At 52.3% G+C, this 17,299-nt stretch overlaps 1 protein-coding gene across 1 annotated transcript; it reads left to right on the top strand.

The window, feature by feature from the left end:
* Nucleotides 1–1,156: 1,156 nt before the first annotated feature.
* On the top strand, nt 1,157–16,954 carry ADGRG5 (adhesion G protein-coupled receptor G5). The gene is made up of 12 exons (XM_087827420.1): nt 1,157–1,378; nt 6,481–6,582; nt 6,793–6,871; nt 7,529–7,717; nt 8,288–8,402; nt 9,084–9,197; nt 10,606–10,758; nt 11,414–11,535; nt 11,781–12,049; nt 13,568–13,685; nt 14,522–14,799; nt 15,096–16,954. Exons 2-12 carry the CDS (start codon nt 6,519–6,521, stop codon nt 15,200–15,202), a joined length of 1,608 nt encoding a protein of 535 aa, XP_087683546.1. The 5' UTR covers nt 1,157–1,378; nt 6,481–6,518; the 3' UTR covers nt 15,203–16,954.
* Nucleotides 16,955–17,299: the final 345 nt, after the last annotated feature.

Raw genomic sequence — 17,299 nt, 5'->3', positions numbered from 1 at the left:
GAATGTGGTGTGCAGGCAGGGGGTGAGGAGAGCAGAGAGAAGTAAAGAGGTTTGCGGGTATGGGGTGAACAGAGCGGAGAGGCTGCCCCCGTACAGAGGTCCCTGACTTCCCCTTCCTCCTGCAGATGGCAGCGCAAGCAGCTGGACGGCAGGCAGACAGCAGCAGCCTCACAGGTCAGTCTTTCCTCTGGACCCCCTTACCCCCCACTCTCCCCAGCTTTCTGCGGGTTCCTCAGCAGGCACTGGGCATGCCCCTACCCGGGTGGTGCCAGGCTGGGGACTTCCCAGGAGCGGCAAGCTGGGCACCCTCCTTCATTCCTTTCACCAGTTTCTGGGGTCCTAGCGGCAACTTCAAATTGTGGGGAATGTGGAGATCTATGGTTTTGAAAAAAGGCAATTTAAATTAAGGGACAGTTAGGTGCTGGATTCAAATCTTAACTCCCGCCATGGGGCCTGGGGCAAGTTATTGGACCTTTTTTTTCTGGATCTGTTTCTTCGTCTGTAAAATGGGCTTCGTTCAGTCACCTGCACCTCAGGTGACAAGAGTAAGTGCCTGGCACAGAGTTTGTGCTGGGCAGATTGGAGCAGGAGCAGTTCCTCTCGGAGTGACCTGGCCATGAACATAGGGACAGAGTGTCTCAGGGAAAAGGCTCTGGTGATGGCTCAGTCTCAGACTTCCTGTTGGGCTTTGGCGTGGCCTTGCTTTCCCTACCAGGGAAATGGGCTAATGAAAGTACCTGTAAGGGCTTTTCTGCAGAGACCGTGGGGTGAGGCCAGAGGTGGGGCTCCAGCCTGTGGCTGGCAGGAGCAGCTATTTGGAAGGGACAGGTGGGGCCACATACAGGAGCAGGGCTGGCTCAGCAGACCCTGGTGCTGTTGGGGAGAGGGTGGGCTATGGGGGTACACGGCCAGCTCCAGGAGGAAGGCAGGGTTCCCACGTATTCCTGGCCAGGGACTTCGGGTCAGGCCTCGATTCCTGGGAGTATGGGTCATGGAAATGGTTGTTTGAGTCTCTCTCTCCCTGGGAGATAGGCTTCCTTAGCCTCATTTGACAGATGAGAAAACTCAAAGCACAGAGAGGTCAAGTGACTTGCCGGTGTCACACCCCAGGCACGGAACACCGGAACCGGTTATCAAATTTGCATCCTCCAAAGGCCCTGCTCTGCGCTCCAAAGGTCTCCTTATCTCTCTGTTGGCTAAATAGGACCTTACTCATCCACACAGCAGCTCAGCCACCCAGCCACCACTGGGAGGCTGCCTTGCAGCCGGGACAGCATCCGACTTGGAGTCTGGACCACTGGGCTGCCGTAGAACTGCAGGCGCACTCCTGTGTGGTATTTAGTTTCCCCACGTCCATTGGAACCATCCTGGAAGTCAGGTCAGGAATGCCTGTTTCCCAAGGGCCCTACATTGTGAATGGCAGGGTGATGGGTTGATGGTGACAGCCAAGGGTGTGGGGTGGCGCTGGGTGGGGCTTCTGGAGGGATGGAGATGGAGATTGGAGGTTGCAGGGAGAAGTGAAGGTGATGGTTTGCTCCTGGGAGAGGGGATGGAAGCCGCAGCTTCTATTTGGAGGGCTTAGGGAGGCGTCACTTCTGCTTTGGCCTGATTTCCCCAGCCTGGTGGTGAGGTTAGTCCCTTCTTCCCTCTGTGTGCGCCTGGGACCCAGCCTTAAGGTGCAGGGACCCTGGACATCAAATCCACACCACTGCCTGGGCCTCAGTTTCCCCATTCATGCTGTGAGAGGGTGGACAAGATGGCCTAAGGTCTTTTCTGCAGGTCCTCAGCTTTCTCACCTGAACCATTTCAGACCTTTCAGCGGGTTCGTTCAGTGGCTTCCTTTCACACCTTTGCCCTCATCTCTTCTGTGAGGTTCTGAGAGGGTAACTGAGTTGCCCGAGGTAACACAGCACAGCCAAATAAATAAGAGCCCAGCACTCCACGACTCCAAAGTCTCCATTCTCTTTTAAAATAAATACATATGTTAATACACAATTGAAGACAAATGGATGACCACTGGGAAAAAAAACCAGAATACGTATCTTGCGCTGTACTCCAGATTCAACACAAATGGACTGGAGACTTTGATGTAAAAATGAAACTGTAAAAGTACTAGAAGAAACTTAAGAGAATTCCTTCATGATATTAAAGTGGGGAAGGCTTTTCTATCTATGACTCAAAATCCAGAAGCCCAGACAGACTGCTAATTTTTATTACAGCTGCTGGTGGGAGGGTGGTGAGGTAGGGGGAGTGTATGGAAGGGTAGAGCAAAAAAGAAGAAAAAGAGAAAAAACTCACGGACACGGGCAAAAAAATATATATATATTTTCATGTGGCAAAAAGACCACTTGTAATGTCAAAAGGCAAAAAAGACAAACTGGGATAAATATTTACAACTCAAATAATAAGCAAAGAGCTAATTTTCCTATTAGGTTAAGATTTTCTAGGAGCTGATAAGGAAAAGGCTGGGCCACTATAAGAGTGGGCAGCCCTGGCTGGGTGGCTCAGCTGGTTGGAGTGTCGTTCTGTACACCGAAAGGTGGTGGGTTCAATTCCTGGTCGGGGCACATACCTAGGTTTCGGGTTTGAACCCTGGTCCGGGTCCATACAGGACAGAGATAGGAACACTGATGTAAGAGAGAAACGTTGGTCGGTTGCCTCCCATACGCACCCTGACCAGGGATCAAACCCACAACCTGGGCATGTGCCCTGACTGGGAATGGAACTGGCGACCTTTCAGTGCCTGGGCCTGTGCTCAACCAGCTGAGCCACACAGGCCAGGGCGCTGCTCTGCTTCTCTTCTCCATGGCTATCCACATCATAATTTTTAATTGACAGCCCATCGTACTGTATTTTTTTGACTTTTAATTTTGAAAAGTTATGAATTCACAGGAGGTTGCAAAAAAAAAAAAAAAGTATAGAAAGGTTTCATGCGTGTTTCACTCAGTTTTCTCCCATGGTAACCTCTTGCTTACCTATAGTACAATATCAAAACCAGGAAATCGACTTTGGTACGATTTACACACTTTATTAGGAGCATCAGTTTTATACGCTTTCGTTTGCGTGTGTGTGTGTGTGTTTCGTTTTATGCAATTTCCTGACATAATTCTTCTAACCAAAACCACAATCAAGATACAAAGCTAATTCATCACTACAAAGTTTCCTTGAGCTGCCCCTTTGCAGACACATGCCCTTCAAACCTCCCTCACCCTTGGCGATCACTAATCTGTTCTTCATCTCTATAATTTTGTTATTTCAAGAAAGTTATCTAACTGGAATCCAACAGTATACAATATTTTGAGATTACTGATTTTTTGGGGGGGGGGCATAATTCTGTGGAGACCCATCCAAGTTGTATCAATCATTTTTTTTTCCAGTTGCTGAGTTGTATTTCACAGCATGGATGGCCCCCAGTGTGTTTAACCGTTCCCCCATTGCAGGGACATTGGGACCGGTTTCAATGTGAGGTTACTGCGAACAAAGCTGCTATGAAGTTCATGTTGTGTGAACATGAATTTTTATTTCTCTGGGATAAATGCCCAGATGTGCAATGGCTGGGTCATATGATAGGTGCATGTGTAGTTTTATGAAACTGCCACACTGTTTTCCAAAGTGGCATTGAGCTGTAATTTATTTAACTATTTCTCTATGGATAGACATTTACATAGTTTCCACTCTCCTTCATGCTTAACAACGGTATTATAAATATCTCTCTGTGTACATTCCTGGCTTGCCCTGTTATTTCCACAGAATAAGTTCATGAAAATGGGTTTCCTGGGTCAGAGGATAATCAGAATGAAAAGTTTGTATGCGCCACCATCTTTATTTGCATTTCCCTAAGGACTTCCCTTGGTGTTATTTCTAAGAATCTTTGCCTAACCCAAAGTCAGAAAGGTTTTCTCCTTTTTTTTCCTAGAAATTTTATAGCTTGTTTTTATACCTTCATCTATGATCCATTTTGAGTTAAATTTTGTATATGCTGCAAGGTATGGATCCAAGGTCTTTTTATTTTTTCACATGGAAAATCCAATTATTCCAGAGCCATTTATTGGAAAGGCTATCTTCTCTCCATCAAATTACTTTTGCATCTTTGTAAAAAGTGAATTTATCATATTTGCCTGGGTATACTTTGGACTCTCTGTTCTGCCTCCTTCATCTGTGTGTCTGTCCTTACGCCAGTAACACACTATCTTGATAATTGTAGCTTTATAGTAAGTAAGCCTTGAAATCGGTAGTGCGAGTCTTCCAACTTTGTTCTTCTTTTTCAAAATTATTTTGGCTATTCTAGGTCCTTTGCTTTTTAATGCAAATTTTAGAATCAGCTTGTCAGTTTCTACAGAATATCCTGCAGGGCTTTGCATTTGGGTTTGATTTGCATTCAAGAGGGGTATTGGCCTGCAGTTCTCTTTTCTCGTAATGTCCACGGCTGTTTCTGGCGCTACAGGAATATTGGCATACGATGAGTTTGGAGGCATTCTTGCCTCCTTTATTTTCTGAAAGGGTATGTCTAGGGTCTTGTTATTGCTTTCTTTGTCTTTTATTTTTTTGGAAGCATTTTTTGTAGAATTGGTATTATCGTTTTTTAAAATATGTTTTTATTGATTTGAGAGAGAGGAAGGGAGAGGAAAAGAGAGAGAGTGCATGGGACGTCCACTCAACCAACTGAACCACACCGGCCAGGGTGGTATTATAACTTTCTTAATTGTTTGAAAATATTAACCAATGAAGCTGTTTAGGCCAAATGCTTTCTTTGTGGGAAGGCTTCTTTTTATTTTTCAATTACAGTTGACAGTCAATGTTACATTAGTTTCAGATGTACAGCATAGTGGTTAGACATTTATATAATTTACAAAGTGTTCCCCCCAATAAGTCCAACACCCCCATGCCACCATATATAGTATTGCAAAATTATTGATTATGTTTCCTGTGTTGTGCTTTATATCCCTGTGTGGGGAAGTATTTAAACTACTATTTCAATTCCTTTAATAAATAATTGACTATTAATGTTATCAGTTTCTTCTTGAGTAAGCTTTAATAGTTTGTGTCTTCCAAGGAATTTTTCCATTTCATCTAAGTTATATAATTTATTAGCATAAATTGTTAATATTATTCCCTTATCTTTTTAATGTCATTAGGTTCTATAGTGAAAGCCTCTCTTTTATTGTTGATACTGGTAATTGTGCCTTCTTTCTTTTTTTCTTGATCATTCTGGCTAGAGATTTATCAACCTTATAGTTCCAACATTTTGGTCATCTCTGGGTCTGGCTCTGTTGCCTCTTTTATCTCTTTACAATTAGTCTTTTCTTCTTCTTGATTTTATGTTATATGCGATAATCTTTGATGAAATACCAGGCATTGTGTGTAAAAGAACAGTAGTGAGTGAGGTAAATGATATTTATACCTAGAAACGGGCATATTTCTTATGTTACAGCCTTAGTATACGTTATTGAGTCGTTCTAGTCTGTAGGTGATTTGGGTTTAGGTTTTGTTGTTGCCATAGTTACCTCTGTCTTGTATTGCGGGAGGGGTCTTGGGTGTGAGTGAGGTTCCTACCTTTTCCCCAGCAGCAGTAGCCCTCTGCTTTTTACCAGTGCAAAATCCTGGGCGCTATCGGGTTTCCTGCTCTTTGTCAGTGCAGGGTCTGAGGTAGGTAGGTTTTTCATCTTCTGTATATAATGGGTTTTTCTCCCCCAGAGGCAGCAGACCTTTGCCTGGTAGCAGGTCAGGGACCTGTGGGATGAGGGTGTTACGTCAGAGGGAGGCTAGGGTGCAGAGGTCTGTCTCTAGTAGCAGCCAGTCGCCACCTTGTACTCACGCACCTTACACTCAGAGCGCGGATGGCTGCTCCAGGTACTCCTGCTCCACCCTCAACCCTTGGCAGGTCCTGCTTTGTGGCCTCCTAGTTTTGCCAACATCACTCATCTGCTGTTGTCTTGTCATTGTCGTGTCTTTGCGGTTTGATGTCTATTTTACGCACTCACTCTCATTTTAGTGAAGCTTCTGAGGATAGCCATACATTTGCTGCCCTTACAGAACTTTATGAGTTCGTTTTAAAACCGAGGGAAATGAGGGCTGAGAGGGCCAGGTCCTTGCACAAAGTCACATGGTGGGTGAACGACGGGGTTGGACAGGGTTATATGTCGCTGGCTTCCAAGCAGCTTCCCCCTGGGTGAGGTCAGGGCTGTGAGGAAAGCCCCCAGCAAGACCATTTTGGCGAAGGGTGGAGTGACTCAGGCACAGCTGTTAGTGGCAGGCGTTACCAACTGGTCAAGAATTCTGGGTTCACAGAGTTCTGGCTTTGGGCTGCTTTGAGCAAAGCACGATCTCTAGGTCCCTGAGCCTCGGTTTCCTCATCTGTAAAATGCAGGAGTAATGAGAGTCAAAGAAGGTGCTGCTTGTCCTATCCTTGGGACATGGCAGACGCCAAGAAGTTAGAGGTCACCCTTTGACCTTGATGATGACAGCGTTCCCCTTTTCCAGGACAGGAGCTGGTTCTTGGGGAAGACCTGGCTCAGGACATGGATTGCCATACCGCCCTTTTCCTCTGCCTAAGTCTCGTGACTTCTCAGAGTGGGGCAGCAGGTAAGAGGGCTCTGCTAGCCCGGAGCCCTGGCTGTGATGGGCAAGGGGGAGGCCTCAGACCAAGGGAGATTGAAAGGGGGCACTTAGGCCTCCTGGGGCAGCAGCAAGGTGAACTAGTATCTCAGGCTGGGGTGGAAGGCCCACAGGCCATGGGGCTTGGGGGCAGCTGTGGACAGAAGTTGAGGTGGGGATCTGACTCGCTCCCCACAGAGGCAGCCCAAGAACCCCAGCAGTGGATGGAGAGAATGGAGGCGGCACTAAGGGGACGGAACTGGATTAATTCTGCTGAGTGAGTTGTGTGTCCCTCCTCGCCTACCTAGAGGCAGCTGTGCCTCCCATTCCCAGCTTGCGCCTTGAATCAGTGGTCCAGAATTGGTCTAGTATAGACCATTAATTCATTTATTTGACATGTATTTATTGAGTACCTACTATGTGCCTGACACTAGGCTCTGGAGATGCAGGATAGACATGTCTCTCTGCCCTCATCAAGTTTACTGTCTGGCTGGGGGCCCTGAACCATGGATGTCAGGAAACTAGGTGCAGATTCCTGGGTCTCTGTGCATATTTCTTGGAAGGGGCTCGAAAACTTGGGCTGGGATCTCTAGAGTCTGTGACCCAAAGGCCAAGCAACTCTGAGTGAGAGGCCAATGCTGATGGCTGGTCAGGAAAGCCTGGGGACTAGGGGGTACTTCAATCAGTCAAAAGAGAACAGCCAAGGAAGGCTTCCTGGAGGAAGTGTCAACAAACTAGGACCTGAACAAGAGTTAATCAGAAGGAAATGAGTGGGGTGGGGAGGTAAGAGTGTGCCAGGGACACTGTGTGTGCAAAGGTCCACAGGTGGGAGTGACAGGAGTGTGGGGTGGGGAAAGCCTTCCGCTCCCAGGCTGTCTGGACCTCCTCTCACCCTACCTCCATTCCAGGATCTGGTCACCTCTCTTGCCCTCAGGCTCATCCATGGTCTGGAGTACAGACTTCTGAATGCCACCTTCAAGGGCAACAACCTCACCTTGCAGACACCCACCATTCAGATACTGGCCTTCAAGCTGGGCTGCGACTTTGCAGGCCTCTCGCTGAACAGTGATGCTATGGAGCGGATTCCCCAGGTCAGAGATGGCCAGGAGATGGGGGGTGGCCAGTGCCTCCACCCCAGAAATCCTCCGGGGATTTGAGGTCTGAACTTTCCCTAGGATCCATCCATCCCCAGTCCCCACCAATCCTGGCTCTGTCCTAATGGCTGTGAGTTGCCTTTTCTGTAAAATGGGGCTGGTGTTCCTCATGTGAATGACAGAAATGGGATGTTTTGTGGCCCCTTTAAGTCAGTGTCCTCTTTCTGCTTTTGTAGGTCTGGCGGGGGGGGGGGGGGGGGCAGTGGAAGCAGAGGGAGAGACCAGGGAATCTGGGCTACTTTGAAGACCCTAGTGTGACTCCTGCTGAATGCCTGGGTGCTGGGGGTTGCAGGGGGAGAAGCTCCACCCTCTGGGGGCCCAGTTGGGTGAGGCAAGTAACCCAAATTCAAGGCCAGAGCAGCGTGGAGGGAAGACCTGGATCTTGGGAAGTTTGGGAGCAGGTGCAGCCAGGAAGGAGGGTTCTGCAGGTGGAGGCTCTAGGGAAAGAAATGCTGGGGTGAGGTCAGGAGGGTTTCACAGGGAGTTGGGACTGATCTGGAGATGGACCCCAGGCTCAGCCTGTCTTTGGCCCTCGGCAGGCGGGCTCCTCACGCCATGCAGTTCCCCACTGAGCTCACCCAGAAGGCCTGCAGGGCACGCCCCAGGGAGCTCCGTCTCATCTGCATGTATTTCTTCACCGCTAGCTTTTTCCAGGTCAGTGCAGTGGTGGGCCGAGGATGGGCCCTGCAGGCACCCATGCCACCAGCCGGGCTCTTGGTGGGGACTAACCCACTGTGCATCCTGAACCTCCATTGCCTCTCTATGGGCCTGAGTTTTAGCAGAATGGTGGGAAGTGCAATTATAAAATGCAAATGAGGCTGAAGAAACCTACTTATGTATGTGCATGTCCCTAGGCAGGAGACAGACAGCAAGGTCCCAAGGTCCCTGTCCTCAGAGAACTTGGTATCTTGACAATTAGACTAGGACCTTAGAGACTTAATTTTAGCTCAAGGTTGATTATACCCATAGAGATACAAAATGTTGGGTGAGTCAGGGTGGTATTGGGGTCATTCCCAATGGGCAGTCCAGGAGGGCTTCTGGAGAAGGTGCCTTTTAACCTTGGTATTGAAAGTGTGTTAAGATAGTGGTGAGGTGGAAGGTACAAGGTTGGACTGCATTAAACAGAGGGGAGGTGGGGCAGGAGGGTGGTGAGAGGACAGCTTTCCAGGAGGGGACAGCATGTGCAAAGGCCGGGAGGTTGCCCCAAGTTGTACATATGGAAGGCATGCTGCTCTTCTCACCTAGGGAGGAGGGCCTGGAGAAGGGGGGCTCTGGGACCTCATCCAAGTCTCCTCATATCCCCTCCAGTCAGCCTTTCTTCTGTCGCCCTTCCAGAATGACAACTCACCTCTGCTCAATAACTATGTCCTGGGGGCCCAGCTGGGCCACGAACACGTGAACAACCTCAAGGAGCCCATCAACATCAGCTTCTGGCACAACCAAAGCCTGGTACTGTGGGGACGCCCCCATTTCCACCCCATCCTGCCCCCGTAAGACTGTCCTGGTGAACATTGGTTTGACCAAACTTAAACCTGTGGAACCATCTTGGAAACAAACTATATGAATCTATCACACTTTGAAAAGTCCTGCCAAAGAAATAAGACAGAGAAGCTTTTACTCATGGCATTAGTCAGGATTCTTTAAGCTGCAAGTGATAGAAAACCAACTCCAGCCAACTTAAGCACAAAAGGAAATTGATTGGCTCATGTAAATGAAATGTCTAGGGCTGGGCTGGCTTCAGGCATGGCTGGATCCAGGGGCTGTTATGATGCCATAATGGCTCAGTCTCTCTCCATCTCTCAGCAATGGTTTCCTGCCTTGGCTCTCTACTCTGTGGCAAGATGGCAGCTGAAGTGTTAGAGTTTCTTCCCCTCTTCTTAGAGGGTCTTTCTTGCCAGTGCAAACCGGGGTCCCAGGATGGAGTCCTAAAGGTCCAACTGGGCAACGTGTCCATCCCTGAACCATCACTGTGCCCAGGAGGGTGGAATGTGTGGATTGGCCAGGCCTGGGTCACATGGCCCAGGGATCAGGCTGGATTCATCTGACCTGCCCTTATGGGGGGGGGGGGTGTCCCCAAGAGAAGTGCAGATGCTGAAATGGGAAGCAGGAAGTCGGGCTGCAGGTGGGCAAGCCCTGACGCCTCTGCTCTGTCTCTAGCATGTCTGAAAAGCCCAGAGCCTTTGCGCTCTGGCCCTATCTTCCCATCAGCCTCTTCTCTGCACTCTCAATTTCACCATCACCTTTTCCTTTCATTCCTCTAGGCCTTTGCCCCTGCAGTTCCCTTCACCTGGAATGTTCTGGTCCCACTTCTATTGCAATCCAAGGTGTCCTCCAAGGCCCAGTGCCCCAACTGTCCCTTTCTTCCACAGGACTCTACCCTTCTGTGGTTTTCCATAGCACTATCTGTGCCATATCCCCTGTCCCTCCACCCACATGGCTTGGTGTCAGGGTCGTCTGTGGATAAATCTCTCTCCCCCCCACTGGGAAGGCTCTTGACCACCGTTGCTTCCCACAGGGAGAAGGCGGGAGGGGACAGTTGCTTATAGAGCACCTATTGTATAGGCCAGAGCTGGGCACTCAGCATTCCTCATTGCCTTCAATTTTTCCACTATCCTTATGACTTGGTATAAATGATCCCATTTTGCAGATGAATAAAGTAAGACTCAGAGAATCTATGTGACTTGCCCAAGTCACTCTCAGAGTCCATGGTGGAAGGGGGGCTGGAATCTGGGTCTGCCAGATGCCTGGTTAAATGTTGAAAAGGTGCAGTTGAGTCACCTTTGACCCCCACAATTTTCAGACCTTGATCCCTCCCCTGAACCCCTTGGATGCACCCAACTCCAGCATCTCCCCTTAGGAAGGCTACACAATGACCTGTGTCTTCTGGAAGGAGGGAGCCAGCAAGCGCCACTGGGGGGTCTGGAGTCCTGAGGGCTGTCGCACGGAGCAGCCCTCACCTTCCCAGGTGCTCTGCCGCTGCAACCACCTCAGCTACTTCGCTGTTCTCATGGTATGTGTGCATCCGGCCTGGGTGAGGGTGGGCAGAGCTGCAGAAGGCCCCACACTCAGGACAGGGAAGCAGGGCAAAGGCTGGTGTAAGGAATAGAAAATCCAACTCAGATGGGCTTTGGGGGGAATAAAAGAAACTTATGGGTTTATGTTCGTGAAAACACTGGGTTAGGCTTCAGGTATGGCTTGATCCAGGGGCTCAGTATCACCAAGACAGGCCTCATGCCCTACTAGCTTTTAGGCCAATGGAGTGAGAGCTTCTCTTACCCAATTCCACCAGCCAAAACCTTACGATTGAGTCCCACCCACCTAGAGTGTGTCACATACCTACCCTTTAACCGATCACTGTGGGCAAGAGGAGGGAGGGCTCTGATAGGCCAGGAGCGGGGCACCTGTGCACACACAGTGGGAGAAGCGGGGGTCCACCCATGTGTGGAGACAGTGAGGGAAGGAGGCTCTTACAGAGGAAGGGGAGGTGGGAGTTGGGAGGGGGGAAAAGTCACTGTGTCTGCCATGGCTTTTTTTTTCCGAGCCAGGACCATAGTGAGGATTGTGGGGGGAAGGGGGCTTGGAGGTGGGGTCTTGCAGGTCTCTCCAGCTGAGCCTGGGGAAGGCATTTCCACGCGTCTGGCCTCCTGCCCCCTTCCTTCCCACAGCAACTCTCCCCAGCCCCACTCCCTGCCGAGTTGCTGGCACCGCTCACGTACATCTCCCTCGTGGGCTGCAGCATCTCCATCGTGGCTTCGCTGCTCACCCTCCTGCTGCACTTCCACTCCAGGTACCCCCTGCCCAGGTGCCAGGCTGCCCCCGCTGCTCCCCGGCTCCTTTCCCACGGGGTCCCAGAGTGGGAAGGGCTTCCCCCGAGGGCGGAGCCCGCAAGGCAGGAGACCAGCCCCACTGCCTGGCTGCTGTTGGCTCCCTGCCGCCTGGACCTGTGTCCCTGTCGTTGCGTGTCTGCGCCCAGGAGGTGGTGCTGCCTGGGCGATGTCCCCAGGCCACTAAGGGCCATGCTCCCACCCGCAGAAAGCAGAGTAACTTCATAACACGCATCCACATGAACCTGCACGCGTCCGTGCTGCTCCTGAACGTCGCCTTCCTGCTGAGCCCCGCACTGGCCGTGCTCTCCGTGCCCGGGCCGGCGTGCGTGGCGCTGGCCGCCTTCCTGCACTACGCGCTGCTCAGCTGCCTCACCTGGATGGCCATTGAGGGCTTCAACCTCTACCTCCTCCTGGGGCGCGTCTACAACATCTACATCCGGAGATACGTGCCCAAGCTCTGCGCAGTGGGCTGGGGTAAGCCCAGCCTCCCTTCCCTCTGGCTTCCAGAGACTTCCAGCTGGGCCTGTCCTTCTCTTCCTCTTCCCCTTCCTCTTCAACGTAGTGACCACTGCCATGACCACCTGTCATCATCTCTGCCAACACCCACACTACTTCCGACATTACTATTCTATCATCACTGCCACCTCCATCGCCACCTGTACCTCCACCACCTCCACCTCCCACACCACCACCTCCGCCACCTTCACCTTCAACACCACCATCACCTCCACCACCTCCACCTTCAACACCACCATCACCTCCACCACCTCCACCTCCCACACCACCACCTCCGCCACCTTCACCTCCATCGCCACCATCACCTCCACCCCCCCCACCTTCAACACCACCATCACCTCCACCACCTCCACCTTCATCACCACCATCACCTCCACCACCTCCACCTTCATCACCACCATCACCTCCACCACCTCCACCTTCATCACCACCATCACCTCCACCACCTCCACCTTCATCACCACCATCACCTCCACCACCTCCACCTTCATCACCACCATCACCTCCACCACCTCCACCTTCATCACCACCATCACCTCCACCACCTCCACCTTCATCACCACCATCACCTCCACCACCTCCACCTTCATCACCACCATCACCTCCACCACCTCCACCTTCATCACCACCATCACCTCCACCACCTCCACCTTCATCACCACCATCACCTCCACCACCCCCGCCTCCCACACCACCATCACCTCCACCACCCCCGCCTCCCACACCACCATCACCTCCACCACCTCCACTTTCATCACCACCATCACCTCCACCACCTCCACCTTCATCACCACCATCACCTCCACCACCTCCACCTTCATCGCCACCATCACCTCCACCACCTCCACCTTCATCGCCACCATCACCTCCACCACCTCCACCTTCATCACCACCATCACCTCCACCACCTCCACCTTCATCACCACCATCACCTCCACCACCTCCACCTCCCACACCACCATCACCTCCACCACCTCCACCTCCCACACCACCATCACCTCCACCACCTCCACCTTCATCGCCACCATCACCTCCACCACCACTTTAACTACATCCCCACCACCACCTCCATCATCGCCACCATCCTCAACCTCGTCTTCACCACTCTCTCTGGCACCACTGTCATTGGTATCTCTAGCACCATCCTAGCCCCTCTCTACTATCTATCTATCTGTTCCCTAGCCCTCTCTCCCATTAACTCCCAGCCACCACCTCCCCAGTGTGACCACCACAGCCGCCACTACCGTCCCACCTTAGAGCCCTCACTCACATACCTGGGAGAACAGCCTCCTCTGAGTCCACCCGGCTAATTGCTGTGAAGCTGGGCCACAGGACAGGGGCTGGGGCTCAGAACAGACTCTTTCCCTATTCACCTCTTGCCCAGGAGAATTCTGTTTCAGCAGCCCGAGAGACCCACAGCCAACTCATCCCTGGGGACTCCTGACAGATGCTGAGCCTTTGTCTCCCCCCCCCCAGGGGTCCCAGCCTGCCTGGTGTTGCTCCTCCTTGTCATCAAGAACTCATCTTATGGACGCCGCATAATCCCACTCTCTGGCAGCCAGGGAAACAGCACGGGCTTCCAGAACATGTCCATGTGAGTGCACCCTGGGCTCTCTGGCCTTGGCAGAAGGACCACCTGGCCCTGGGGCTCTGAACAGGGTGTCCTGCAAGCAGGGCACTGGCTGTGGGACAAGGAGGTGGTCGTTGCTTAGACAAGGGGTAGTTTCCAGGGGGCTTTGTCACATTTCTTCTGCTGGGTCCCCAAGGTCTCCTGTGGGGCAGGCTCAAGTTCTATGCCATCTAATTCCAGGAAGCTGTGACCTGGACTCCAGCACCCGCTCACGGGCCTCTGAGACCTCTGCCTCCTGGCAGCACACAGCTGCGGGCCCAGCCCCCTCGAGCTCTCAGGCTCTGCTGTGGGGCTTGGCCTGAGCCTGAGTGTGCTCTAGTCCCACCACCTTGCTTCGGGCTCCGGCTCAGACCGTGAGGCTTCAAGTCCCACCTTTGTCTCTTACTAGTGTGTGTTTTTAAACCAGAGCCTCAGTTTCCTCATCTGTAGAATGGGGATGATTACGTACCTGCCTCATAGGGTCATCATGAGGATTGACTGGGCTAATCTACTGAAAGTATGTGACAATGTCTGGGGAAAAGGCAACACTCCTCATGAAGGTGTCTTGGGAGCAAAAGGTTGGAAAAGAGGCAAGCAGGGGCTGCAGGCAGGGGGCTGGGGTGGCAAGTGGGTCCTATCGTGGTGGCTTGGCTGGAAAGCTGGGCCCAAGACTTCACCCCGTGTGCAGTTGGGCAAGAAACAAGAGGACTCAGCTGGGACACTGGCCCAGATTCAAGAGGCAGTCCCCAGGCCCAAGAGCCCACGGCTTCCCTCAGCCTTGAGAGCCACACTGACCCTGACACTTCGCCTTTCCCCTGCAGGTGCTGGATACGAAACCCTGAGGTGCACTATGTCTTGGTCATGGGCTATGGTGGCCTCACGACCCTTTTCAACCTTGTGGTGTTGGCCTGGGCACTGTGGGCCCTGCGCAGGCTGAAGGCTCGGAAGGAGGCGCCAGGCACCTGGGCCTGCAGGGACACTGTCACCGTGCTGGGCCTCACTGTGCTGCTGGGCACCACCTGGGCCCTGGCTTTCTTCTCCTTCGGCATCTTCCTGCTGCCCCAGCTCTTCCTCTTCACCATCTTCAACTCTCTCTACGGTGGGTTCTATGGGCAGCCTGGAGGAAGCCCCCTGACAAGCCTGTTAGGGGCTACTCCCTCCCAGAGCAAGGGGCGCTGCTGTGTAGTCCACACAAAGGCGCCCTCTGGACTAGCAGTGGCCTGGTCCTCCCGCTCCTGTGCTCCACCCCTTCTGGCCTCCAGCAGCAAGGAATTCTGAGCATTACTCCTGGGCCTCGGGGAGGACTGACTCACCCCAACCGAGAAGGTCCCTGTATCCTGGGAGAGGCCCGCGCTGCTCCCCCGCTGCTCTCACTGACCAGCCTTTTGCTTGCAGGTTTCTTCCTCTTCTTGTGGTTCTGGTCCCAGAGGTGTCGCGCAGAGGCGGAGGCGGAGGCGGAGGCAGAGAGAGAGGCGTTCGACTCCTCCCAGATGATGCAGTAGCCTGGACCTCCTGGCCTGGAACCGCCAACCTCTCTGGCCTAAATCCCAAGGCCAACCTCTCTGGCCTAAATCCCAAGGCCAACCTCTCTGGCCTAAATCCCAAGGCCCTGGCTTCCACCAGTGATGGTGGCAGGCCAGCTGCTGGACACCATAGGCCTTGTGCCCTCTAGGGAGGTTTTCCACCTCCATGGCTTACCTGGGTCCAGAGGGAAATGCCCAGAATGACCTTGGTGTTCTACTCCGGGGCAGGTCCAACCCCATGAGGGGCAGCAAACTTCACCCTGGTGCTTGGGCCCAGCTGGCCAGGCCTATGGACAGAGCTCTGGCCTGGGAGCCAGGCCATGTTTCAAGGCTTGGCTCTGAGTCTTACTGTATGACTTTGGGCCTGTCATTTCTCACTGACGCTTGGTTTCCACATCTGACATGAGGCTGATGGTGCTCTGGTCCTGCCTAGGTTAAGAGCTTTGTGAAGCCTGAATAAAGCCAGGAGGAAGAGGGTCCATAGAGGACCCCGTTAACTGCATCTGCCTGCTGGGCCCTGCCACCTTCCTCCTGGCCACATCCTGGCCCAGTGCCCAGGGCTTAGAGACCCACCCACTGTCTGGGACCTCATCAGCCTATGCCCAAGGCCTCTTTTCCTTTAATCCCCCCAAAATGATGATGACCCCAACTCCATGCCCACCGTTCTCAAAGATCAGGAAGCCCAGTCTTTCCCAGAGGCTCCTCCTCCCTCCAGTGCTTCCAAGTCTCCCTTGGCCATTTAGACCAGTGGCTGGGGCCATAGAGCTTCCAGGGGGTAGGAGGGAAATGCCCCTTTTCCCTACACCTGAGCCAGCTGGGCCTCAGTGACCAAGCTATTTGATGACTGGGTAGAATTGAACTTCCCTTGGTAGGCATTAGGGTGTGGGTTCTAAGTCCAAACTCAGGCCACAGTTGCAGAGAATCACCTATTGCCCTTGACCTGTCTGTCAGACTAAGTGGGAAATTCATGAATCTAGAGCCTTTCCCAGGCTGCACACCAGGGGGCGATATTGGCCTGTGTGCAGAGACCGTTGGCACCCAAACCGCTCTGGAAATGCTGAGGTCACCTGTGAACATGACCAAGCAGAGGGAGAGGTCCTGCCTCCAAGACTGCGCCTGCTGAGAGACCAGGAGGAGGAGTGTCAGCACTGTTCACATAGCCATTTCTTGCTTCACCCAACACAGCTGCCCACTCCGGCTCCTGGGGTCTCGCGCTCAGTGGGCTGGGGTAGGCCCTCAGGGCCCTGCTCCAGGCCATCAAGTGGGTTTTAATGACTTTGAATGGCACAGGGGAGGAACTGCAGCTGGATCCCTTTCGTTTTGCCCTTTGTTCATTTCCTGATGCAAAGAACCCTTCACTAGGTGGTAAGTGGTGCGGGCTCCGGAGCTAGCCGGCCTGGGCTTAAAGGCCAGCTCTGCCACTTGCTAACTAAGTGACTGTGGACAAGCCACTCAACCTCTCTGTGCCTTAGTTTTCTCACCTGTAAATAGGTGGGAACATAAGTAGGACTTGTTTTGAAGGTTAAATAAAACAGTCCATGTAAAGAGGCTTAGCACAGAGTAACTGCTCAACAAATGATTATTAGTGTTCTCATTAGTATTTTTGCTATTATTTTTAACAGTGTCAGCTAAGTCTCAGAGGCCAACCTGTCTAAGCCCCAGGCCCAGGCCTGCTCAACATCACAGTCCCAGCTCCTCACTGAGCACATTCTGCGGCCCCTTGGCTGGGCCACCTCCCAGAGTGGCCTTTGCTCCAGCCTCGGTGGCCTTCGGCTGTTTTAGGAATATTCCCCACACAATGCAGCCCCCCTGCTGTAACCACATGTCCCCCCAACCCCACCCTTCCATTCTCCAATCCTCTGCTCTATTTAAATACTTGGTGGCTCACGAAACACTTCTTCCAAGGAATCTCTCCAATTGCCCTGCAGAGAAACTGTCTTTCCTGTTCTGACTCCAAGCAAAGTGAACCCCATCTCTATCAGGGTGATGTGAGTCCCCATTCTAGCCCCCCTGGTTTAGCCCAGCCTTGACTTGTACAGGGCTCCCTAGGCCTTGGGGTGGCTCCAATGTTAATAA

Source organism: Miniopterus natalensis, chromosome 18 (assembly GCF_054644295.1).
Source record: "Miniopterus natalensis isolate mMinNat1 chromosome 18, mMinNat1.hap1, whole genome shotgun sequence".
Classification (NCBI taxonomy): Eukaryota; Metazoa; Chordata; class Mammalia; order Chiroptera; family Miniopteridae; genus Miniopterus; species Miniopterus natalensis.
This window is presented reverse-complemented; position numbering and strand designations above follow the sequence as displayed.

Coding starts and splice junctions, on each gene's coding strand:
- ADGRG5 (XM_087827420.1), top strand. CDS start 6,519: ATGGATTGCCATACCGCCCTTTTCCTCTGCCTAAGTCTCGTGACTTCT. Junction 8,403..9,083: donor TCACCGCTAGCTTTTTCCAG/GTCAGTGCAGTG, acceptor TCGCCCTTCCAG/AATGACAACTCACCTCTGCT. Junction 14,800..15,095: donor CATCTTCAACTCTCTCTACG/GTGGGTTCTATG, acceptor TTTTGCTTGCAG/GTTTCTTCCTCTTCTTGTGG.